Here is a 25645-nt window from a genome sequence, read left to right as displayed (position 1 = left end):
ACATACATACACACACACACACACACACACACACACACACACACACACACACACACACACAAATATATATCTTACTGTCAGAAGTTCATGGAATTTTCCCAAAACTGACCACATTCTTGGACACAAAGCAAGTCTCAAAATATATAAGAAATTTGAAAATCCCCTGCATCATATCAGACCAGCATGAATTAAAATGGATGTTAACAAAAACAAGACAAACCAACAAAACCCACATGCTTACAAATTGGTGGAAACTAAGCAACTCACTGCTTAATGAAAATGGGTAAAACATAAATTAAAAAAGAAATTAAGGACTTTATAGAATTTAATGAAACTATACACAACATACCAAACTTATAGGGCACAATAAAAGTATTCCAAGTGGCAAGTCTGTAGTCCTAAGTGCCTACATAAAAAATAAACAAACACAAAACAAAATAAAACAACCAATCAACCAACCAACCAAACAAACAAACTTGAGTGATCTCATACTAGTAACTTAACAGAATCCCTGAGAGCTCTAGAAAAAAAAAAAAAAAGAAGAAAAAAAATTACACCCAAAAGGAATAAGGAATGGATACAAAGAAATAATCAAATGCCTAGCCCTATGGTCATCAGAGAGGCTTCACACATTAACAAATGAAAACAGATGTAATGAAACACAGCTAATTGTTAGGTGGACTGCAGAGAATCCTGTGGAAGAGCAGGAAGGAGGATTGTGAGAGCTAGAGGCGTCAAGACAAGTACAAGTAAATCAAAAGAATCAACTTGGGATCATCTAATCTGGCTCACAGAGACTGAACTGCCAACCAGAGAGCTTGCATAGGACTAACCTAGGCCCTCGAGACATGTTACAGTTGTGTAGCTTGGTCTTCTTGTGGGACTTGTTAACTATGGGAACAGGGGTTGTTATCTGCTTTTGGGATCCTTTCCTCCTATTGGGTTGCCTTCTCCAGCCTTACTAGGAGAGGAGGTGCCTAATCTTACTGCAACTGATATGCCATGACTGGCAGACATGGGAGGTCTCCCTTTTTCTGAAGACAAAGAAGGAGAAGCAGATGTAGGAGGTTGGGGGGAGGGACTGAAAGGACAGGAGGGAGGGAGAGGAAACTGTTATCAGGCTGAAAAATTAATTAATTAAAAAAGAATAAATCATAAAAGAAGTTTACAAAAATATAAAACAGCAAAGAAAAAAACAAAAATAGAAAGAACCAATGAAAGAAAGAGTTGGTTCTTTGAGAAAAATCAGTGATATCAACAAACATTTATCCAAATTCACTAAAAGGCAGAGAGCGAATATCCCAATTAACAAAATTAGAAATGAACAGGAGGATATAAAAACAGACACTAAGGAAATCTAGAGAATAATGACATCTTTAAAAATCTCTACAAAATTTTCAAATTAGAAAATCTGAAAAAAAGAAAAGGAAAAATTTCTGTGATATACACCACTTACCAATGTTAAATCAAGATCAGATAAGCAATTTAACAGGCCTATAAACCCTAGTGAAATAGAAGCAGTCATTAAAATCTACCAACCTAAAAAATACCAGGACCAGATGGTTTTACCACAGAATCCTACCAGACTTTCAAATAAGAGTTAATGCCACTACTCCTTAAATTATTCCACAAAATTCATCAGAAAGGGCATTGCCCAATGTTTACAAGGCCACTGTTACCTTGATCCCCAAACCATATAAATATCTGACAAAGAAAGAGAATTGCAGACCAATTTCTGTTAACATAGATGCAGAAATTCTCAGTAAAATAGCAAATACAAGAACACATCAAAAAGATCACCCACCATGATCAACTAGGCTTCACTCCAGAGGTGCAAGGATGGTTCAATATATGAAAATCAATAACTGTAATCCATCATATAAACAAACTGAAAGACCAGAAACCACATGATCACTGCAGTAAATTCAGAAAAGGCCTTTGACAAAATCCAACACTCCATCATAATAAAAGATACTTCAACTTAATAAAGGCAGCAAGCCCATAGTCAAAATCAACTTAAATGGAGAGAAACTCAAAGCAATTCCATTAAAATCAGGAACAAGGCAAGGCTGTCCATTTTCTCCATGGATTTTCAATAAAATACTTGAAGTCTTAGCTGGAGCAATAAGGCAACTGAAGGTAATTAAGGGTTTACAAATTGGAAAGGAAGAAGTTAAAGTATCTTCATTTTCGTATGATATGATAATATTCATAAGTGACCCTAAAATTCCACTGGGAAACTCCCTTAACTAAAAAATACTTTCAGCAAAGTAGCTGGATACAAACTAACACACAAAAAGTAGTAGCCTCCCTATTTAGAAACAACAAACACACTGAGAAAAGAGTCAGAGGAACTACACCTTTCAAAATAGCCTCAAATAATACTAAATATCTTAGGGTAACCAAGGAAGTAAAAAATTTATGTGATAAAAGCTGAAGAAAGTATTTGATGAAGATATCTTCAAATGGAAAGGTTTCTGATGCTCATGGATCAGTAAGATAAATATAGTAACTTTGGCCATCTTACCAAAAGCAATCTACAGATTCAATGCACTTCTCATCAAAATTCCAATACAATTTTTTATAAATCTTGAAAGGACAATTTTCAGCTTCATATGGAAACACACACACACACACACACACACACACACACACACACACACACACATATACATACACACACTCACAGAACGGAAGATAGCTAGCACAATCCTAAATAATAAAAGAACTGCTGGAGTTATCACCATTCCTGACTTCTGACTGTACAATGGAGCTATAGTATAGTTGAATTTCTAAGCGGTTTTATTAAACAAAAAACATGGAGCCAAATACAGGGGTGAAAAGCTTAGAGACCAGGGACATAGTGAGAGCCACCAACCAACCTTACCTCACCAGCTCTGTAAGACTTCCTGTCTATCCAGGCTTTTATCGCCTTGCTGTTCTGCCCTCTCATTGGCTCTTAGCCCAGCATGAGACTCTTAATCTCAGGGTCATGGGTTTAAACCCCACATTGGGCACCATTTGTAGCTGAAGATTTTTCTATGTCTATCCAGCTCCTGCAGGCCCACAGTCCCACAGCCACTCAGACCAAAATAAACACACAGAGGCTTATATTAATTAAAACTGCTTGACCATTGTCTCAGGCCTACCACTGACCAGCTTTTACACTTAAACTCAGCCCATTTCTGTTAGTCTATATGTTGCCACATTTTCCATGGCTCTACCTGTGTGTCATTACATGCTGCTCCCTGGACAGTGCACTGGTGTTTCTTAGCTCAGTCTTTCTTTTCCCAGAATTGTCCTTGTCTGCTTATCTTGCCTATACTTCCTGCCTGGCTACTGGCCAATTATCGTTTTATTAAACCAGTGTACAAAAGTATTATCCCACAGCACTATAGTAATAAAAACAGCATACTATTGGCATAAAAACAGTCATGCTGATCAATGGAATTGAATAGAAGACGTGGAATTAAATACATTCACATATGGACACCTAATTTATATAAAAAGTCAGAAAAACGTACATTGGAAAAATATGTTATCTTTGACAAATAGTGCTGGACAAACTGGATGGCTGCATGTAGAAGAATCATAATAGAACTCTGTGTATCACCCTGCATAAAACTAAACTCCAAATGAACTAAAAAAAAATCCATAAAACAAGATAACAAGATACAGTGAGCCTGATAGAAGAAAAATATGGGGAATAGTCTTGAATTCATTGGCCCAGAAACAGACACCATTAGCACAGATTCTAAAATCAACAATTAATAAATGGGACCTCATGAAAATGAAAAGCTTCTTCATAGCAAAGGACATCATCATTTGGACAAAGTGACAGCCTAAAGAATGGGAAAAGCCTTTTTACCAACTATCCATCATTAGAGAGCTAATCAACAAAATAACTAAAAATAACTAAAAATAAAAAATAAAATAACTAAAAAAACTAGATATCCAGAAATCATTTAAAAATGGGGTACAGCTCTAAACCTATTTATCAATGAGGAAACTCAAATGGCTGAGAAACACTTAAAGAAGTGTTTAACATCCTTAGTCACCAGGGAAATGTAAAATTGGGATTTCATCTTACACCCATCAGAATGACTAAGAACAATAAAATAAATGACAACTCATAATTACAGGAATGAGGAGTAAGGGGAATACTCATCCATTATTTGTGGGAGTGCAAGCTTATACAAACACTATGGAAATCAGCGTGGCACTTCCTCAGGAAGATGGGAATTGATCTACTGCAAGATCAAGCTATATCATTCTTGGGCACATATACCCAAAGGATGTTTCATCTTACCACAAAGACAATTGCTCAACATGTTCATTGCTGCCATATTTATAATAGCCAGAAACTGGAAACAGCCTAGATAACACTAACAGATGAATGGATAAAGAAGATGTGATATATTTAATAGTGGATTATTACTCTTAAAAAAAAGAATGAAATTCATAGGTTAATGGATAGAACTAGAAAAAAAATCATCCTGAATGAGGTAACCCAGACTCAGAAAGACAGAATCCTTATGAATTCACTTGTATTAGCTGTTAAGTCAATGATAACGAGTCTACAATCCACAGGACCACAGAGGTTAGGTATAGAAGAAGGGAATTGGGGAGGGTGGGAGAGATCTGCCTAGGAAAGGGAAATAGAATAAATAGTTACAGATGGGTTGACTGGAATGTGAGGGTCAAATGGAGAGGAGGACAGATGAGAGGCACAAGGGCAGACAAACAGGGAGAGCAACCTAAAATTAAGGATCATTTGAGGGATAATATAAAAACCTAACATAGTCAAAGCTTTGTAAAATATGTACATATATCAAGGTGATCTAAACAAAGTTGCCAAATAACAGGGAAACTGAGTCCTAACTGAACATTTCTTTTTACCAAAGGAAGTTACAAGTATAGACACTGGGTTATATATAATTGAGTTGTTGGCCAAAGTAGTCCCATAGAAATGTACAAACCACCCACACTGTTTGCCAAAACGGTAGGTTGCCTTCTACACACTGAAAGCAAGGCCCCATTGTTGAAGACAACACCTACACAACTCATCGCATGTGGAGATGAGCTGGTGCCTATATAGAGAATTGACCCAATGTGCTAGCATCAATGTTACAGGAAAGGTACTCTGAATGTTACCAAAGGAGAAACATAAACACCAACCCAGCCCCCAAACCTTAGATCTACAGTGGTATCCTTCCTGCAAGATATGCTAGGGCAATAGTGGCACAAAGCTCGTAGGAGTTACCAACCAAATATCTGATTTGACTTTATGAGATGGAATGTATCCTCAACACTGCTTTGGCGATCAAGAACCTGAGACTAGATAGCCCAGAAACCCAGTGTAAAAACAAATACAACTGTTCTAAAAAAAACAAGGCAGAACAAAACAAAAACCAAAAAATCCTACAAAACAACAACAACAAAACCATAGTAATTAAAATGACTCCTAATGACATTATGATGTGCTCATAGATCAGTGCCTTGCTCAGCCACCATCAGAGAGACTTCCTCCTGCAGCAGATGGGAACAAATACACTCACAGCCAGTCATTATGCAGAGAATGAGACACCTTTGAACACTCATCCTTAAAAGGGATGTCTCCATCAAATCCCTCCCACTAGGGTTCCGAGAACCCTGAAGAACAGGAAGCAGAAAGAGTATAAGAGCCTGAGGAAATAGAGGTTACCAAGAAAGCAAAGCACTCTAAATCAACAAGATGGGCTCACAAGAAATTCAGAGACTGAAACAACATGTATAGTGCCTACACAGGTCTTCACCAAATGGGGTTCTAGAGCTCTAACCCCTAAGTCATAACCTATCTCCAATTGATAATCACTTGCAAATGAAAATTTAGTTTTCTCCAAGGGAGTCTGACCAGGGAAACAAACTATTCTTAAGGGTATGTTGCATGTTCAGCATTGTATGGCCAACAGAAAACCAACTCAATGCATTTTGGAGATTCCTGTCTCAAGATACTCTTTTAGGATTAAAAAAAAAATCACATATATAAATATATGTGATAATATATATGTGTGTGTTTTATCACATATATCACACACACACACGTATGTGTATATGTATTTATACTGCCTATAGGTCTTTGACACACATATTTAGTGTTTTATGGGATCTGATTATAAAAATGAATGTGTCTCTGCACCTATATCTATTTCATGTTCCTTTTCTTGAGCTCTTTGCATTCTGTTTTTTTTTTCTTTTATGATATACTAGCTTTTTATATTTTACTTTATTTTCTTATTATCTCTTTTTTTTTTTTTTTTGGTTTTTCAAGACAGGGTTTCTCTGTGTAGCTTTGCGCCTTTCCTGGAACTCGCTTGGTAGCCCAGGCTGGCCTCAAACTCACAGAGATCCGCCTGCCTCTGTCTCCCGAGTGCTGGGATTAAAGGTGTGCGCCACCACCGCCTGGCTCTTATTATCTCTTAAAAGCATGTTTTCAAATGGGAGCAAGAAAGTGGGTGGATCCAGATAAGAGGAGAGTGTGGTAGAACTGGGAGGAATGGAGGGAGGGGAAACCATAATCAGGATATATCATGTGAGAAAAAAAGATCTATTTTCAAAAAAAGAAGGAATACATCAAAGCAATCTAAATAACTTTAATAATGTACATGATTAAAATGATTACTTTGACTACAGTTAAAGGAGTTGTATTTAACATCAGAAATGTACTTGTCAATTTATATTTGCAAATATCTTAAGTCATATTTTCTGTTTAGCAAACAGAGCTCACAAACATGGTGAGGCAGCCAGTAGATATTAAATGAGAATTTAGGGAGAGACAAAGGCATATTTATTGGAGTATAACTTCAAGATGAGCTTCAATACTGAACTTGCAATGTAAGTGAGTATGTGTTCAAGCCCACAGGACCACACACTCATTGGCTGTAGAGAAGTTGAGGGTCCAACCAACAGCTGGGAACTTTGGAATAAACTCCCCCAGAGGACCAGCATGTGTCAACTCTAGCCTTTTAATTAAGCTATTCTTTATCATTTCAGGATGAGACAGTTTTATGAATTTTAACAAAATAAACATAAGTAACAATTAAGTAACCAAACTAGCTAATAATTAAACTAACAGTACAAGAAATCATCTTGATTTTCCGGCTGTCCATAGCCTTCTAGATGAGGTAAGACTGAATTTTTTAAAATAATTATGTCTCTAGTTAAAGCACAAGTGTGTATCAGGAGAACAATATTTTGCACTAAAGAGAAAATAAACACCAATCTTGAATCCAGAATGATAGTGAAATAGCAAGATGGACTCTTGTTCATGATTGTGTCATAGACTTTCTTGATAAGAAATAGAAAATATGAATGATAGTAAAATTGATCAGTTTAATGTTTTAAAAGAATGCAGATCTTTATTTCCAAAATGACCCAAAATGAATTATGGAAATAAATATGACATTCTTTATTGTAACCCAAATAAACTTACATAGGCTCGAAAATATTACTTAAGATATTCACGGAGTTTTCAGTAATTTCTTTTAGCGTTTAAAGCCTTGTCAGTGTTACTCTCCAGTTCTTGTCTGGCTGGTAGGTGATCCCAATTTGTCCAATCTGTGCAAATGCAGGCACAACTTCCTCTCAATTAAGATAATGTGGATCAAAACAAGTTTCTTGAAATCCACATGGGAGAATAGGCAACCTACGTGGTAGAAATCTGCAAATCTTATTATGGAAGGAAAACAGGATGATTTAGAAAGAAAGAAAAGGCTTATGGATAAGACATGAGAGCTGTCTCTGAGCCACTGAAGGGCTGTCAGATGGAATTGTGGTTCAAATTAGAATCTTGTGATTATTCATTCATCTAACAAGTGTGCTTTGAGTCCTCCTTACCTGTCAGATATTGTTCTTGGTGCTTGGCACACAGTAGTGAGCAAGAAATAAAATGTCCTTTTTCACATGCAGCTTGTTGTGAGTAGCTAAACCAGAAAGTATACAAATAAATGGACAAGAGCCTGGACATTTTATGCAACAGTGAGTACAGTGAGGGAAACCATTACGGTAGGGTGACCTACAGAGAAACTTTAGAAAGGTCAAGAAGTTCCTCTGAGGAGCAAACTATTTATCTGAAATGTAAATAAGAAGCAAGAACCAGTCAAATATAAATCTGAGTGCTGATCATTCCCAGACAGAAAAAATGCCAAGTTGCATGCCCCTCAGATAGGAGAGAAGTTGCATGCTGGAGACCTACAAGGAAGGTAATGTATTAGGAAAAAAGTGGGTCTAGAGGGATTGTGATCATGTGAATGTGGTTAAGCTGTTAAAACACCATGCTTTGTGTCTTGGGCACATGCAGTCTCTGTAAACATTCTATGCCAGTTGTATTTCTCAGTAGAAATACAAGCATCCATAGTTATTTGGTGGCCAAGCTCTGTGAAATGACTGCAAGTGCACAAGTGGGAACAACCAACATGTGTCAAGCCAAGCCCTGATTAGTCTCTCCAAATGGTAGAGAGTGGGAGGACCACACACCTTGTTGTTATTTTTTTTATTAAGAGATTTTCTATTCATTTTACATATCAGCTATTTTTCAACCACTGTATACTGGGTGAGGTTCAACAGGCAGCAATATCCCAAATGATACAGAAATCAATCATGTGCTGGTATATCCAATTCTAAAGCACATGGCATTAGCTTTGAGATTGGGAGTCTTGTAAAAGAAAGAATAGGCTGTTGGTAAAAATTGTTTATAATTAGTCTCTCCTTGATAGAAGATTCTCAAGCACATTCCACTGAAGATCATACCAAGAGTGTGGCAGCAAGACAGTTGTTAAGTTCTAGAAAGATTTAGAGTGGTCCCTACTAGAATCTCTCAAGTAGACAACAGAGTTGTAAGAGTCTAATGAAGTAGCACTATTACAGCAAGGCATGCCTAGGAGAGGAGGAAATCCATTCTGGAAAGAATTACAGCAAACACAAAAATAGTTTTGTGGTGGCAACAGTATAATGTTAGACTAAAGTGGACAGTTCAGAACAAAGCAGTAGAATAGTGGACTTTAGCTGTCTATAGGCAGAGACATCCTCAAGATGCTACTAGGCTGCCAAAGAGCCTTTTGCTATCTACAAGGAGAGAGTAGGCACCCAATTCTAGAATTAATAGCTCAGAGTGTTGAACCTAAAGCAGAACAAAGAAGTGGGGAACCACTACCAAAGAGAACAACAGACTATAAACAAGAAAGAAATACCCTTTATCCCAGAAGATACCTGTCAAACAGAATTTCAGTTTCCCTGCTATGGACCGGGGATTGTGATTTGTCTTGGACTATTGTTTCTGAATGACAATAATATCTAACAAGTCCTCTCGGGCCTATTATTGTTTTAAATTTTGTGTATGAGTGTTCTACCTGACTGTATATATGGATTCTTACTGAGAGCTTCTGGTAGCAATGGCTTTACCAGTGGTCATGGGACTATATAGCAGGTGACGACTAGTATTCAATAGGTCAAGTTACTAGATTAATAATTCTCTGTAGGGGAGCCCCACTTGGCAAAGTCCATGGGGTCACTAGCTATGGAAACTGGTTGTTTTCTGTCTGTAATTTCTCTCATGTGCCACTACATTTCTTCCCTAAAAACTGCTATTGCTGTTTTCCAACTGCTTGTGTGTTTATCTCATGAAAAGCATTCCATCTTTGGGCACACTTATAGTTGTGAATGGTCAGGAAGATAATTTCTGTTTAAGCTGTATAATTCTGATGTATAGAAATAATACCAGAATATTCTTCTTTACTGACACAGGAAAGTAACAGTATTCTCAGTCACTAAGAATATTAATTTTAGACTTTAGAACCATTCAAAACAGACTAAGCTGCCTGTGCAGAAAATACACAAAGACAAGATCCCAGGTGTTGTTTGTTGATGAATCAAGGTCAGAACTGAAGCAACTTTGGTAGACATAACTCCCTACAGTAGTTCTCTTTCCGCACATACCCCTACCACTCAAGGTTCAGTCTGCTACTGTTATTGTTAAGTCCTGAATTTCAATGTCATTCTCTGTCTGGGGAAAAAAGTTACATGTAAGGCCAAATGTTTACTCATTGGCCAGTCTTTGTGACCTAACTAGCCTGAGAAAAACTGTGTGACTTATCATGGGTTATGAGAATGGGTTGGACCCTGAAAATGGAACGTATAATTGTCCAGAGTTTGGCAGTGGGAGGGGAAGGAGGAACTGAGAGAGTATGTGAGTGTGTGCATGGGTGTGTGAAGGGGAGCTATAAAAAGCTAAGGAGAGAACTGCTGTGAAAAGGGCTAGGCAGAGGGTAGGAATGAGTATGTGAGTGTGTGTGGGTGTGTGCTGAGTGAGTGATGTGAAGGAATGGTGTAAGAACTGGGCAGATGGATGGTAAGAGTGAGTACATGAGTGTGTGTTGTATAGGTGTGCCTGCTAAGTGAGGGATGTAGCTGAATGGGCAGAGAGAAAATGTGACACACAATTGTCCAAAGTTGGGCAGAGAAGAAGTGTGAAAGTTAGATGAGAGAATGAATGAATGAAAGAATGAGTGAGTAAAGAGTGAATAAACAATGTAATAGTATGTGAAGAAATATGTGGTGATAATGTGTTCCCCAATATATCATGCACCTAATAATCTTATCTGGGGTCAGAGAACAGAACAGCCCCTAGATACAGAGGCCAGAAAATGGTGGTACACATGCCTTTAATCCTAGTGTTCCAGAGGCAAAGATCTGCCTGGATCTCTGTGAGTTCAAGGCCACACTGGAAACAGCCAGGCATGGTAACAAGAGCCTTTAATCCCAGGAAGTGATGGCAGGAAGCAGAAAGGTATTTAAGGCATGAGGATGAGGAACTAGAGCATGCTAAAGCTTTCAGGCTTTCGAGAAGCAGTTCAGCTGATATCCATTTGGATAAGGACTCAGAGGCTTCCAGTCTGAGGAAACAGGATCAGCTGAGGAATTGACAAAGTGAGGCAGCTGTGGCTTGTTCTGTCTCTCTGATCTTCCAGCATTCACCCCAATACCTTGTTCCAGGTTTGATTTTATTAATAAGACCTTTTAAGATTCATGCTACAGGAATATAACAGAGTAGAGAGAAGAAATGTGTAGCTGTAACTGTGAAAAAGAGGTACATGGCAGTGTGGAGAATTTATGGAGAATGTAGCAATGTGGAATGCATTTATGCGGAGACAGAGAGATTTTCAGAGAAAGAGAGTTTTCCAGATGAAGTAAAAGAGTAAGTTATCATCAGAAAGTATATGTGTCTCCTTATTTTACCCCTCAAATAGATAGACATTTCTTTCTACATACCCTCAGATAGAAAAAGTCTAGCCTCTAGATAGAAAAGAATTTTTATTATTCCCTTGCTACTCGGAGTTCTTCTATTCACAACCCTGGAGCAGTTTGGTGGAGCTGGCCTTCCCACAGTCTGTGATAGATAGTCATGTATGCCTCATGCATACGAGGCTAGAAGAGTGTATCAGATCCTTTAGAACTAGAATTACAGGTGTTTTGAAATCACCATGTAGGTGTTGGCATCCACACTGGGTCTTCTGCAAGAGGAATGTATTCTGTTTATTGCTGAGCCCTGTCTCCAGCCCCTAAACATATCAATTTATGTTCGGTGTCTGGTGAATAGGTAGCATGCCTTTCCATTTCACTCAGTCCTACATAAGGAGAAAAAACTCCAGTTATGTGTCTATGCATTTGGACCTATCAGAGATCACAAGATCAAGGATAGTGGTCATGAAACCACATGATTCGATGGCATTTGGGGAATCCTGGAAGGGTAGACACATTTTGCCTTTGGTAGTCATGTGAATATTGTCACTGAAGGACATTTGCAAAGGTGACTATGATATGAGTCCACATCTCACTGTGATGTAATTTTGCACCTCTATTCAATAAGTGGGTGTGATGGCTATAAAGTTGTAATGTGGTCAAGAGATTAAGTTGGAACTGACAGTATGCTTTGGATTGTTGCTTCAAAAGGCCTTTCAGCTTTCAGTCCTCTTGGAACACAGTCACTTTATGAACAAGGCCAATAAGCTTCTATGCTGATGGGATAACTAAGGCATGAGAGGATATGAAGACAGAGAGAAAGGCTCAGCCACCTCAACAACTATAACACAGCATACAAGACTCCAGAGTCCTTAGTAATAACATCTTGACATCCTCTGGGCATCTACCAATGAAAGTCATGTGTGAATGAGTCCCACAAGCACCATGTGGACCAGAAGAATATGCATATACATACAGCTCAAATTTCCATGATGCATGGTTATATGCAAATAGGTAATTGTATTAAGACTAGGAAAATTTATTTAACTTAGAATATTACTTTATCTGAAAAAAAACCTGTGTAGTTAATATGGATAATAGTGTAGTAAAGCACAGTCGATATACTACAAAAATCCATAAGTTATAGTGAATATGTGACTACATGAATAGTAACACTAGCTACAGCAATAGCAAACTCCAATACAAACACAAGCTAGGTGGTGGTGGTACATGCATTTAATCCCAGCAATTGGGAGGCAGAGGTAGGGGAATCTCTGTAAGTTCAAGGCCAGCCTGATGTATAGAATGAGTTTCAGGATGGCCAGGGCTACACAAAGAAACTCTGTCTTAAATGAATAAATGAATAAATAAATAAATAAATGAATAAACAAACAAACAAAACAAAAGTTTTAAAAAAACAAAACTCAACACATTTGTATTGCATTAAAGATGTACAACAATTTGCTTCATAATGGCTCACAGGATAGAACTATACAAAAACCATGGACTGAAGTTAAGATAAGGCTGATCTTGGATCAGTAAAAGGGACAGGTTTCTAAGACAGATCCTTACATAGCTAAAATGGGCTACATTGACTTAAATGAGCTGCATTGACTTAAAGATATAGCATAGCTTTTGTTACTAAAAAGAAAAAATCAAGTTTACTGAGTGATGTCTCAGTTGTCAAAGAACGGAGGAGCTGAGTTTGAGTCTCATATCCCAATTAAAACATTACATTAAAAATTAAGGGCAGAATATGCTAAATCTCATATCTGAGGATGTAGAGACAAGAGTATCTCTGGGCTTGATGTTCAGCCAGACTAGCCAAATCTGTGCACTCCAGATTCAGTGAGAGACTCTGCCTCAAAACATAAATGGAGAAGTGATCGAGGAATCACACCAGATGTTAACCTCTGATCTCCTCATTCATACATATGTATGCACACATGCACACACACAAACAAAAAAAACACCAAGTTATGTTTCTTCTGTCAGAATTACTAATACATGATCTTACATAGTCAGACCAGAGTAGTTTTACATATTTTCCTAATACAATGTGATTCCTATTCCATTTTCTCAATAACCCTTTGCATTTTGAAAGCTTCAGTGATCTCATTCTTAAAACATCACTCATGCATGCAGAATTTCCACCGACATTTTCAGCTTCAGACAGGTATAGAAAACAACACAGAAGATGAGAAATTTTAAATTGGCCTTTCTCCTGTGATTGAGATCAATACTGAGAGCAGTCAGTTCCTTTATGTGTTAACTATCTGTTCAAATGGTTGAGGGAAAAAACTCAATATGCTCATGGCAAATAATCTATTTATTCATTTTTGTGAAGTATCTGTGAAAAGTTTACCAAACTCTTCCTGTGAATTCAGCATTGTGATATGTGATAAGTTTGTATTTTACACAAATAACTACAATCCATAATACAACTACAAAGCAATACTGAGGAAACAATACTATTTTCAGGTTTTAATGCTGAGAGATAATATATTATGCAGTTGCCTATTTATTTAACCATCTGACAGTTATTAAAATAAGTATACTGATTCAAGATATTTATTACTAAAAGCTCAGTTGGGTGTTTGATTATATAGGTATACATTTGCAGTACAGAATATGGATCTCTACGAGAAGATAGAATTACAAAGATATTTGACATCAACAAAATGTTTTATCTGTTTCTTGTTCATGTAATGTGAGCCCAGGTCAAGGGTTATTTTATGTGATGTCCATAGACTTTTGTACTATTCCCCATAAACAAAGCAGTTCTGTTTCATCATAATAATCTAGCTTTAATCAAGCTTGACAGATTGGCTTCTCTTCCATCTTTTTGTTTTTTTAATTTGAACTTACATTTATGGGGAAAATGATTTCACAATTTGGTTTTAAATATCACTTGTCACTCTTGTAAAATATAAATAACATCTCAAAGAAAGTGATTTAGTTATTTTGGGACATTCATTCTTAGAAAGATTGATTTGAGGAAGGAAGAAGTGAGTTAATAAAAGCCATCTTTGATGGTATTTAACACAAAAGCAAACACATATCTTTTTATATTTGGCATTAAAAATCTGATCATTTGCCTCCCTAAAGAAAGCATACCCAGCTTTTATACAGACGGCACAGTGAAGAATAATAATATTTCTGTTTACTGAGATATCAGCTGGCATTTCCCTGCAAGTCAATGGCCTATTGCTGCTACACCATATTAGACCTCAATGTGGCATCCACAAATGTCAAGAGTATAAAAAATATAGTTTGAAAATCAAAAGCAGCCTCCAACACTCTACCAAAAAATAAAACAGAAAGGGGAGGGGGGCAATGTTGAGCTAAATGTATTTGCTGCAGGAACCAGGGCAATATTCAGCTGTCAATCTAGGAAAACAAGGGAGCCGCACTGGCGTAGCACTGGATAATGAAACTTCCAGCAGATGTTCAAGCAGGGCTCTAATTCTGACTGAACTCCCTTGGTGAGCATTTAATTTCTTTATCATATGCAGGCTCGGCAAATTGTACTTCATCAGAGATGTGTTGTGAAATATTAATATTTCATATGATAACAAAACTCCACAGACTAGCTTTTGTCATATTATGAGCATCCAAATTTCAAATGTCAAGATTCTGAATTATAATAAGTTTTAAACAGATTCTTGAATTGGCATAATAAATTATAATAAGGCCAATCCCAATTGGTCTGCTGTAATGTCACACACATGTGTATTATATGTGATATTTTAATACCTGTCTTTAGGAAAGGTTGTGTGGAGGGAAATGAGAGTTCAAATGTTGTGTTCAACAACATTTCATCCATAAGAAAGCATAAGTACTCATATGATGCAATTATATATTCACAACAGGCTTAATCAGTAATTAAGGACAAAGTAAGAAACAAACTGTAGTTTTCCAGCAGGTAGAATGAGTGCTCTATAAGTTCATGTATGGGAAAGTATCGTTTTTTGACACGCCATTACTCATGTGCAAGATGGCATTGTGATTTTTGCCCTTGCAATTTTCACAGATAAACTTAAAAGTAGTCTTTGCACACCAGTTTTGTACCACTATCAAAATAAGCAAGCAGAGTTGTCAATAAGTTTCCTGTGCCAGATTTAATTTACATTTTTCCTATCTTCCCTTTCATCTTGCAGTACAGACTTCTGAATGGATAGATCACATTCAAATTGTAAGTTTAGAAGGAAGTTAGCTTCTAAATTTGCTTCTGCTGGTGAGCCCATTAAAGGAGACAGCTTCTGTGTTCTTGAATGATCCAGGACCACAAATCAATGCATGTCACCAACAGAGGAAAGAATGATATCTCTGATGACTCAGATATCAATTTTGGCAAACCAGCAGCAAATCCAAACCACCTGTCCCTCCACCATAATTCCTCATTTATATCTGTTTAAATACTTATTCCTGTTGATGTGTGTGCATTTTTTTTTTTTTTTTTTGATTTTCGAGACAGGGTTTCTCTGTGTAGCTTTGCGCCTCTCCTGGAACTCACTTGGTAGCCCCAGACTGGCCTCGAACTCACAGAGATCCACCTGGCTCTGCCTCCCGAGTGCTGGGATTAAAGGCGTGCGCCACCACTGCCCGGCTGTGTGTGCATTTTAAATAGCACAATGAACACATCATTAAATGCTCTGGAGATTTCCCATACCAACAGGTTAAACATTTGATTACAGCTTTCATAATTCTTAAAATAGGAAGAGAAACAAAGACAAATGCACTATTAATGTCCTACAAAACTGGACACAACTTGTCCACAATATTTTACATCAATAGAGACTAACCAGTTCAATTTATTATTTTGTTTAGCAAAAGTCTTTCTCAATATTTAGTTGAATGCTTGATGTTCATATATACTTTTTCTACTTAAGTATGAAAATCCTTAAGAAACATTTTTTTTTCTTGCTCTGATTTTTCTAACTCCTGAGGGTTTTCTGGATTTCCTGGACCACCTTTACCCAACCAAAACCTGTCAGATTAAGAAAGCTGTAACACTTTAATAATAATGTCAGCTACTGATTCCAGTAACAGAAGAATTCAGGAGGAAAGAGCTTTCATGGCTCCTGTTAGTTCTCTGTTGTTTTCTTTGCCCAAGGATAAGGCTGATTTAAATAATGATACTCTGTTTAGTCACTAGATCCACCCATTCTTACACATTAGTTATTACTAACTACAACTTAGTGTTAACCACATTGATGGGCCTTGTCATCCAAAACTTTTTCAATAAATGGTCCGTGAAATGCTTCTATAAACTAGACTTCTACCTCACCACCACGTAAGGATGTTGTCTTTCTTCTATCCCATTAATCATCCAACTTTGGAACTGTACATTTATATGCTTATATGTTAAAGTTATCTTACATTTATTTGTTTGCTTATTTGTGTGTGCCAGTGGTGTGTGTGTGTGTTTGTGTGTGTGTGTGTGTGTGTGTGTGTGTGTGTGTGTGTGTGTGTGTATGTTCTTAAGAGGGTGCATCCCCTTGCCATAGGGCTCATGTAGCTACCAGGGGAAATCTTTTAGGAGTCAGTTTTCCCCTTTTATTATCTCAGTTCTAGAAATCAAACCCCATTTACCAGCCTTGACTGAAGGTGCCTTTACCTGATGAGCCATCTCAGTAGCCCAGATTTTTGTACTAAAGATTTGATCTCAAATTTAATTATTCATTTCCTAAGTATGTAGCATTCATTGTAAAAGCATAAAACCATATTGTCGTCACATGGAATTAATTTGGTGGGGATATGTTTTTATTAAGAAATTCATGAGAAATCTTAGAACTACTGTCAACAAATTATGGTGAAGAAGTCTGTAAGACATGTAGTGAATAATAGGATTTTATGCAAACTAAATCCATTGTTTTCCTAACTTTGAATTGAACCATATGTTCTAATCTACACACATTCTCAAATCACAAAATAATAATGTCAAAACAAAGAATTAAAAATAGAAACTCTCATATTATCAGGCAGCCACCCCCCATGGGATATATATCCAAATGAAATGAAATCAATATGTCAAAAATATGTATTTTCATGTTACTTGTTGCACTATTCACAATAGCACAAAAATATAAACTTCCTTAATGTTTATCTAGTGATGCATGGATAAAGAAAATATAGTACAGATATACAATGGAGTTCTTTCAGCATAAAAATGGAATCTTGAATTTGCAGTAACATGGGTACAACTCAAAATCATTATGTTAAGTGAAATAAACCAGTCATGAGGAAGACTTAAATCACATGCCTTCACTCATATATAGAAGCTTAAAACAGACAGATAAAGTGGAAGTTGGGGGTCAAATGATATTTACTAAAGGCTGGGCCAGTGGGAAGAAAGAGGAGTGGGGAATGGTAGATCAGTTGGGTTAAAATTACTTAGAAAACAGTTCTAGTGTGCTACCACATAAAACCATGACTATAAACATACTCTGCATTTCAAAGAGGTAGATGAAAGGAATTTGAAAGCTTTTCTCATAAGGAAATAAAAATATTTAAGACAGGAAGGTTTAATGTGATTAAAACACTACACAATACATACAAATAGAATATCATATGACATCCTTCTAATATAAACAATTAAAGTGATTTAATTCAATTAAAACAGGGATTAGTGATTGTTAAATCACTAGCACACTAGTTTATTGTTGTTGTTTATTTGTGTATAGGTTTCTGAGACAGCTCTCATGTAGCTCAGGCTGACAATGTAGCCCAGGATGGCCTTGAATTTTTGATCTTCCTACCTCCATTTCCCAAGTGCTGGGATTATAGGCATGTTCTACCATACCTGTTTTTATGTAGTGCGGGGGGGATTGAACTTAGATCTTTGTGCTTGCCAGGCAAGCACTTTGCCAGCTGAGCTGCAGCACCAGGCAAAACATATTTTTGATGGTTCTTAGACAATACAAAATGAGAATATATTCAAAATTTAAACTACAATATTTAATGTTTTCCTCTATTTAGTAATTATCATATTTTAGATTTTAAAACGTTCCATCTTATATTTATCTTTTAACGAAAATGCATGTTAGACATTTGCATGTAATATTTTCTTACCTTATCAAGAGAGAAAGTTTTGGTCAAAGCAAAACCCCATCCGGCTTCAAAGGCCCTCCGAATCATTGGTGTGCTCGTGGCGGGTGTGGCACTGGCAAGGCCAAAGGGATTGGGAAACCTCAGCCCAGCCATCTCCACACTGATGTCCACTAAGTCGACAGGAGTATAAAAAAGGGGCAGTTCAGGCTGGGCAGACACCAAGGTTCCATACTGTGCCTGCAAGAAACAAGTCAGCAATAACTGCTCTTGTATCACATCTGAACTGCCATATAATCTTTCCCCAAATCTCTTCATCGTACCACTCAGATGAATACAATTGGTCCACCTCCCTAAAGAAAACTGGTCCAAAGTCAGATTTCGGTGCCCCAACATAAATTATTATCATCATTTTCCAAGTTGAAAGATGCTATAGATGTGGTGAACACAAGAGAAATCAATTAAGCAAACAAAAAACTCTATTTCAAACCCACTGTGACTCAAAAACAAGAGGGGACCATTTTCAAATTTATCTTTCTGGTTCCATTAGCCCAGCTTCTTTGTACTTAATTTAGGAAAATGTCTTAGCACTGAGATATGGGCCGCTGCAAGTGAGGAGGTCTAAATCCATTTCCTAGTCATGTCACTGCTCTAGATGTGGCTTGAGGATGACCCCTTAGCATGCCCTGTCTCTTCTCCTCTGTAGCTCTCAGTACAGCAGTGGGACTTCTGGCTGTCTCATTTCCTACCTCAGAGGGATATTGGGGAAGGCAGAAAGTAGACCACGGGGAGACTTCTAATTGCAACAGAAACAACACACTTGAGGATTGAAGGAGTTTGCTTTTTCAGAAATCTAACAGAAACAGATACCAGCTTCCATTAAAAATCTTCAGTTTTTCACTTAGAAATGCACATAGCTGCTTTTCGGTGGACACTGGAACCAAGATGTTAATATGTTGTAATAAAAATCCTTAAGCACCTGGCTCACTAAAGGATTAAAAAGTCTTGCCGAATGGCTTCTTCCCTCTTTCTTTTCCCTTCCTCACTCACCCTCTTCCATCCCCCTCTCGCCCCTCCTCCCTCTTCTGTTTATCTCTGAAAGACAAATACTTGAAAAATACAAAAATGGATGAATATTCTCAGGCAAAGTAGTTACTGAATGGACAGGGCTACTTAATTCAAAAGTGGAACTCTGTTCTCTTGTGAATCATCACTCAAAAGAAAAGTTATTTGAGCAGAACCTTAATTTCATAGGCATGTGTCTTGTGTAGATAAAGATTACCATGACATGCATAGAAATCATTTCAGCCCTCCACCACTTATAGAGCAAAGCAAAGCTCACTTATTATGCAAAAAGGCATCAAATTTGCCAGTTGAAAGGCTATTGTGTTTCTTTCTTTCTTTTTTAAAGAGCCTGATGGCATCTAGGTTCTAGCTATGGATAGTCTTCTACACCAGGGATCTTTAGCTTTCATGGATGCTTCCCTCCCTGTATCATTTCATCTATTCCTCCCTCCCTGATTAAATTCAAATTCTCTACACCTAACCTACATCCTCCCTCTTCAGAGGCACATTTTTGGGAAGTCTCGTTATGCTTGGCTCTTGTCTTCACACGGAATCAAATATTTAAAGTATAAACCTAGACAAGAATGTGAATATATGCTTTAGCATTAGTGTAAAGTTGGAGGTGTGTGTGTGTGTGTGTGTGTGTGTGTGTGTGTGTGTGTGTGTGTTCATGTATACAGGCATCAGACAGATGGAAGTGGAAGAAAATGACCCTTGGTATTGATAGCATTTTAATTCTATTTGACCATAGTTTGAACAGGATCAAGTAAGTATGTTTTAGGTTAGTGTAAGGGAGAAGTTTCAATGTGAGAGGTAAGTAAACTGGGAAAAATCACAAGCACTGTCCCTATGTGCACATTCGCAGGCAAAACACCAGGCACCATTGTGAATGATGTCTACAGGAAGAGTACAGATGGTGCTGTATATCTCTAACAAGAAATGAATGACAGTTTTCCGTTTGCTATAGCCGGGCACTGAAATATCCAGTCTCTTCAATACTGCAGATGAATTTCAGTTTGTTTATAACTGCAGTCATTACAGCACAAGGGAATAGCCCAAAGAAGTGTGTGTGTGTGTGTGTGTGTGTGTGTGTGTGTGTGTGTGTGTGTGTATGTGTGTGTGTGTGTGTGTGTGTGTGTGTATGTGTGTGTGTGTATGTGTATACATATATGTATAAGTAAGTATGTATGGTATATTGTATCTATAATTAAGTTTGCATTGCTATATATATGTATTTTTTTTTTTTTTTTTTTTGGTTTTTCGAGACAGGGTTTCTCTGTGTAGCTTTGCGCCTTTCCTGGAACTCACTCGGTAGCCCAGGCTGGCCTTGAACTCACAGAGATCCGCCTGGCTCTGCCTCCCGAGTGCTGGGATTAAAGGCGTGCGCCACCACCGCCCGGCTATATATGTATTTTTTAAAAAATAAGGCCCAGTCCAATTCTAAAATACCTAAGAAAGTTACTGTTTGGATTTTATAATAAAATGTTTGAACAAATTTTGTCGGATTTCTTTTAAGCTTAACAAAAAGAAAACTAAATATACTGAACAACTAAGGTGTAAACATATACATATTGACAAAGCTTTTTCAAATAAGTGGGTAATAGATTATACATCTTAAAATATGTATAGGCCAGCTACAGTTGTGTGTGTATGTGTGTGTGTGTGTGTGTGTGTGTGTGTGTGTGTGTGTGTGTGTATGTGTGTGTGAATGCACATACACAAGGCTGTATTTGTTTTGCCTTTGTCCACTTCGGTCCTAAGTTGTGCCTCTTTTCCTGCATTATAGAAAAGCTTTCTTCACCTGTGCCTGACTCTGTGGACTGAATCTCAAGTTTTAGCTCTCACTAAAAGACCAATACCTTCCAAATCCCATGTTCAGCCCCCACACTGAGATTTCCAAGAGGTTTCACCACCTTTGGCTGCTGATGTGGTGGATTCCCTTATATCAAACAGCTTTAAATTGTACCTTATTGCATTCTTCTCTAAAACACATGTTATCCAGATTTTCAATTTCAGACAATACTATTTTTCCAGTCACCTGATAGTGTTAGCAAATAACAGACATGACAGAGATGTTGATTATTAGTTCCCTGCAATTTCCACTGTGGAAAGTCATTCTATGTCAGAGCCAGAAGTGACCCAGACGCAACCGGTGCACTGAGTGAACGGGTGTCTACCATGTATTACCTGGGACAAATAGTAAGATATGCTATCCATGAATGAAGAAAGTTTCATACACGTGCATACGTACATAGCAGGTTGTGATTTCTGTGTATCCCTCTACCACCAATTGTTCACATCAGTATGTCATTTTATTTGATAATTGATTTTTTTATATTCTTTGTACTTTTGTTCTTTATATCTTTATGTTTTTTCATTAATGATAGTCATTACATTTCATATCATTACATGAAACAAATAGGTTTCAGGGTATATTACAACAATTATTTAAATTATATTTTTATTCTAGGTTGACAACTTTTTATGGGCTTCAAAGTGGCATTATGATTTATGACTACGGAATGACATGATAAGGTTTGTTAACTTATCCATCTTAAGTGAAGTCAAGTTCAAAACGTCAACAAAGCCAGTGTTGTGTAATTTCTCCCCATGTTATCTTCTAATAGTTGGGAAATTTCTTGTCCTACATTCAATTTGCTTGAGATTCATTTGTTTTATTTCATGTGTATGGATATCTTGCCTGCAGGCATGTCTGTGCACCACTGTGTGCCTGGTGCCTAAGGAAGTAAGGAGAAGTGTTGAATCTCCTGGAACTGGAGTTATGGATGATTGTGAACCCCCAGATGGGTTCTGGGAACCAAACCCAGGTCTTCTACAAGAGCAACATGTGTTGTTAATGGCTGAGCCAACACTTTAGCCCCTAATTCTTTTGTTCACTAAGATTTGGGTTTTATGTGGTACAAACTAAATACCCAAGTTCACCATTCTGCATGTGGTTATACAGTTTCCCAACTCATTTATTTAAGCAACACTTCATTTCCTAATACATATTGTTTTGAAAATTAGTTGAACTTCCATGTATAGGTTCATTTCTGACTTCCATAATGCTGTCTGATTTGTTTGATGTGCTAATTAATTAGTTAAGTTTTTGATAGCATACTTAAAACAATCTTTGAAAAGGAACAATAATGGCCTAAAACTCATCTAGTGAAGGTCAAGTTAGGCACCCTGCCGGCTAATCTGGACCACAGATCATGCTGATTCAGGCCTTCAGCTGGGCTATCCCTACAAGTTAACAAGATGCAGAACCAGGATAATCAGTGATACTTGACTTCAAAAGTTTTATGATACAGAAAAAAATCTATGGACAAAGGAATTTGTGTGGGATGCCTATAGGAGCCTCAGCTACACATGCACAAAACGTGAAAGGATGTATTTCTATATAGTAGGCTAATGCTCTCAGAAGCAAAGGCTTTTAATAAATCATCCATCCTCAACTTCTGTGCTTGTTCAACACACAAAACAGGAGAAATGAAAATAAATGAAACCAAAAGGCCAAAGTTACACAGGACTGGGGTGAGGGTAGTAATCATGGAGACTGAGGGACTGTAAGAAGCCCACAACCTACAGTGTAGACAGAAGGATGAATGTGGCTGTTTCAGGAACCGTTGCTAGACATACGAAACACTGAAACTGAGAGGGATGCCAAATAAACATTTTACACTTCATTTCTTCCCCTGAGAATTTATTTTGGAGAAACTAAGTAAGGATTTTAATCACATAAAGTACAACTTCTAAAGTTTGACTTGATGGCACAGATTAGAAAAGGCCCTAAATTTATATAGGTTATAATTAAAATTTCTCATTTCATTCCATCTGCAATGTTCTGCAAGGCCTGTCCCTACCCGCAGAACTCCCAAGTGTTCCATATCCCAATTTCAATCTGGATCCCCCAGCACCATTGCTCAAGTATTACCTCCCACTGTTCCCTGAGTCCCTGGTTCCATGATGAAGTGTTTTTGCTTCAGCTGGTTGCACCATTCACAATGTTGCAAGTAAAACAACATCATTTATGGATGTGTGCTTTTCAGCTTTTGTGTGTGTGTGTGTGTGTGTGTGTGTGTGTGTGTGTGTGTGTGTGTGTGTTATGATAGTTTTTGCTTGGCTTGAATGTTTTGAAAATTCTACATTACCCTGCAATAGGAAGTGCACGTACCATCCCCTAGATTACCTGTTCTAGCAAAGTCCTTGTTTCCTCATCATATTTTGTATAATTGCTTACATACCTGTGCCTCCTGCTTAATTTCATTTTAGCACCTGGCAAGAGCAGGATTGGCTTCACACACACACACACACACACACACACACACACACACACACACACACACAAAAAAAAAAAAACCCAACTGAAAATTCAACATATTAAAATGTTGAACTTGGATACACAACCTTGTCTTTGCTTTTTTTTTTTTTTCATTTTTCAGTAAGGTGATAAGTTCATATAAAATAGTGGTAAAAATCTATACTTATTTACCTTATTTCAAAAAATAAGCTCTTCTTCCATGAGGCTTATTTTTATTTGTTTTCTATTGCTATAAACAAGGCATGTTCGAATAGTCATATTCCATATAGGTATGTCCACCCTATGGCCTATGGTCTCCATGCAGTTCAACAGAAAATTGTTTAATCTATGTTTAAAATGATGAGATTGATTTTATTTTACTTGTCACTTGGTTGTGATGTTCCCAAACAAGACTATTGTAGAGAAAGCTTCTGTTGTACTGGCAAAAGGTTGGCCTTGCCTGCTTGCAAAGCCTCTCAAAAGAGCCCTCAAGTTGCTGTAAGCAATACAGTGGGTTATTAAGTTTCAGAGTGTAAAAATACACGCATGATATAATCCAGTCACATGAAGTGACATAAAGAATCACCAACTTCACTTTTGATTAAAATACTGTATTATCTACTCCTGTACATTAAAATAAAAAAGATATATATATATACTTTTTTTTTTGCCTGCATGTGTGTATCTCTGCCATGTGCATGCAGTGGCAGGCACAGGCCAGAAGAGGGCATTCGACCCCTGGAACTGGAGTTATGTGTGGTTGCCAACAGCGTTATGTGGGTGCTGTGAACCAAATCCACCTCCCAAGAACAGCCAGTGTTCTGAACCACTCAGTCATCTCTCCAGCTCTGCTTGGTGACTTTTAACTTCCAGTTTGAAATGGACTCTCAGCATCAGGTCATTATGAGGGTGCAGAGTTCCAGCAGACTAATTAAGCTGTGAGGCAGTCTGGCCTCCAGGAAGGCTGGAAAGTCTCAGGGAAACCCCTAAGAACCTCCTTCCCTCTTCTTTGTAAAGTTATTCCATTCTTTCTCATCAGATTCTTCTACTTCTTTTCTAAAAAACAACTGATATTTTCTCGGTATAGCCCATGTTTTTCCTACTCTTAAGATTAGAAACATATGGAGAGTTTAAAACTTCTGTTGACCACACCAACTATCCTTCACAGTCATTGCATTAGACTTTCTTGGAGTAGGGCTCTTTAAAAATCTCAGGCCAGAGAGATGACAACGCTGATGTGTGTGTTTGATCCCCAGAACTCATGAAGTGGAAGGAGAGAGCTGATTTCTTCTGACTCCTAAGTGAAGGCTGTGGCACACACATGCCCTTCCCTCATTGAAGGAGTACATGTAATAAGATAAAGTTTTAAATCATCTGAAGGGATTTCACTCTGAATCCAAGGTCAAGACCTGTGTTTCAGTCACATGGACAAACTTTCCAACTCTTTCTTTTTAAGTGGAGATGCAGATTTGCCTATGGTTGTATTAGATATCTATGCTATTGTACTCAGGATCTATAAACATTCTGTTCAATGGGACAGATATTGTTTTAGCTTGCCAGAATATTGAAAAGGTACTGTCAAAGCTCCATTCAGCTATGCAGTATCTTCGCTGTCAAATACCAGCACACTGACAAAGTGTACTGTAAAAACAGGATAGTCAATATATCCTCAAAATACAAAACTCAGTGGCTCGTGTTGAAGCACCACTCATGTCCGACCAAGCAGTAGGGGCTTCATGTTTATCCTTTAAGTTGCTCTTCAAAACAGATGTCATTCTCCCACCAGAATAAGCAAGATGTGCGTCATGGAGGGTGAGCAGTCTTTACTTTTGCTGCAGATAAGGTACATGGAAGTGGGGCAGGAAGAACTGATTCCAGAAAGATCTTTGCTTCATTATGGCAACTGCCTGCATCTTACACACACATTGTATATCTAAAATATTAATATTCTAA

The 25645-nt window shown here is 37.5% G+C and overlaps 1 protein-coding gene across 2 annotated transcripts in view; it reads right to left on the bottom strand.

Annotated features, from left to right (window-relative positions):
- The window catches only part of Dpyd (dihydropyrimidine dehydrogenase), an 849077-nt gene that overhangs the window by 394376 nt on the left and 429056 nt on the right, over positions 1 to 25645 (bottom strand). For both annotated transcript variants that reach the window (XM_052730491.1, XM_052730492.1), the window contains one exon: positions 18349 to 18564. In XM_052730491.1, coding sequence (XP_052586451.1) covers positions 18349 to 18564 — 216 coding nt within the window. The remainder of the gene's footprint in view (positions 1 to 18348; positions 18565 to 25645) is intronic.

This window comes from Peromyscus californicus, unplaced genomic scaffold, assembly GCF_007827085.1.
Source record: "Peromyscus californicus insignis strain IS unplaced genomic scaffold, ASM782708v3 Scaffold_9__1_contigs__length_137607984, whole genome shotgun sequence".
Taxonomy (NCBI): Eukaryota; Metazoa; Chordata; class Mammalia; order Rodentia; family Cricetidae; genus Peromyscus; species Peromyscus californicus.
Note: the sequence above shows the minus strand (reverse complement) of the source record. Positions and strands in the feature narration are given on the sequence as shown.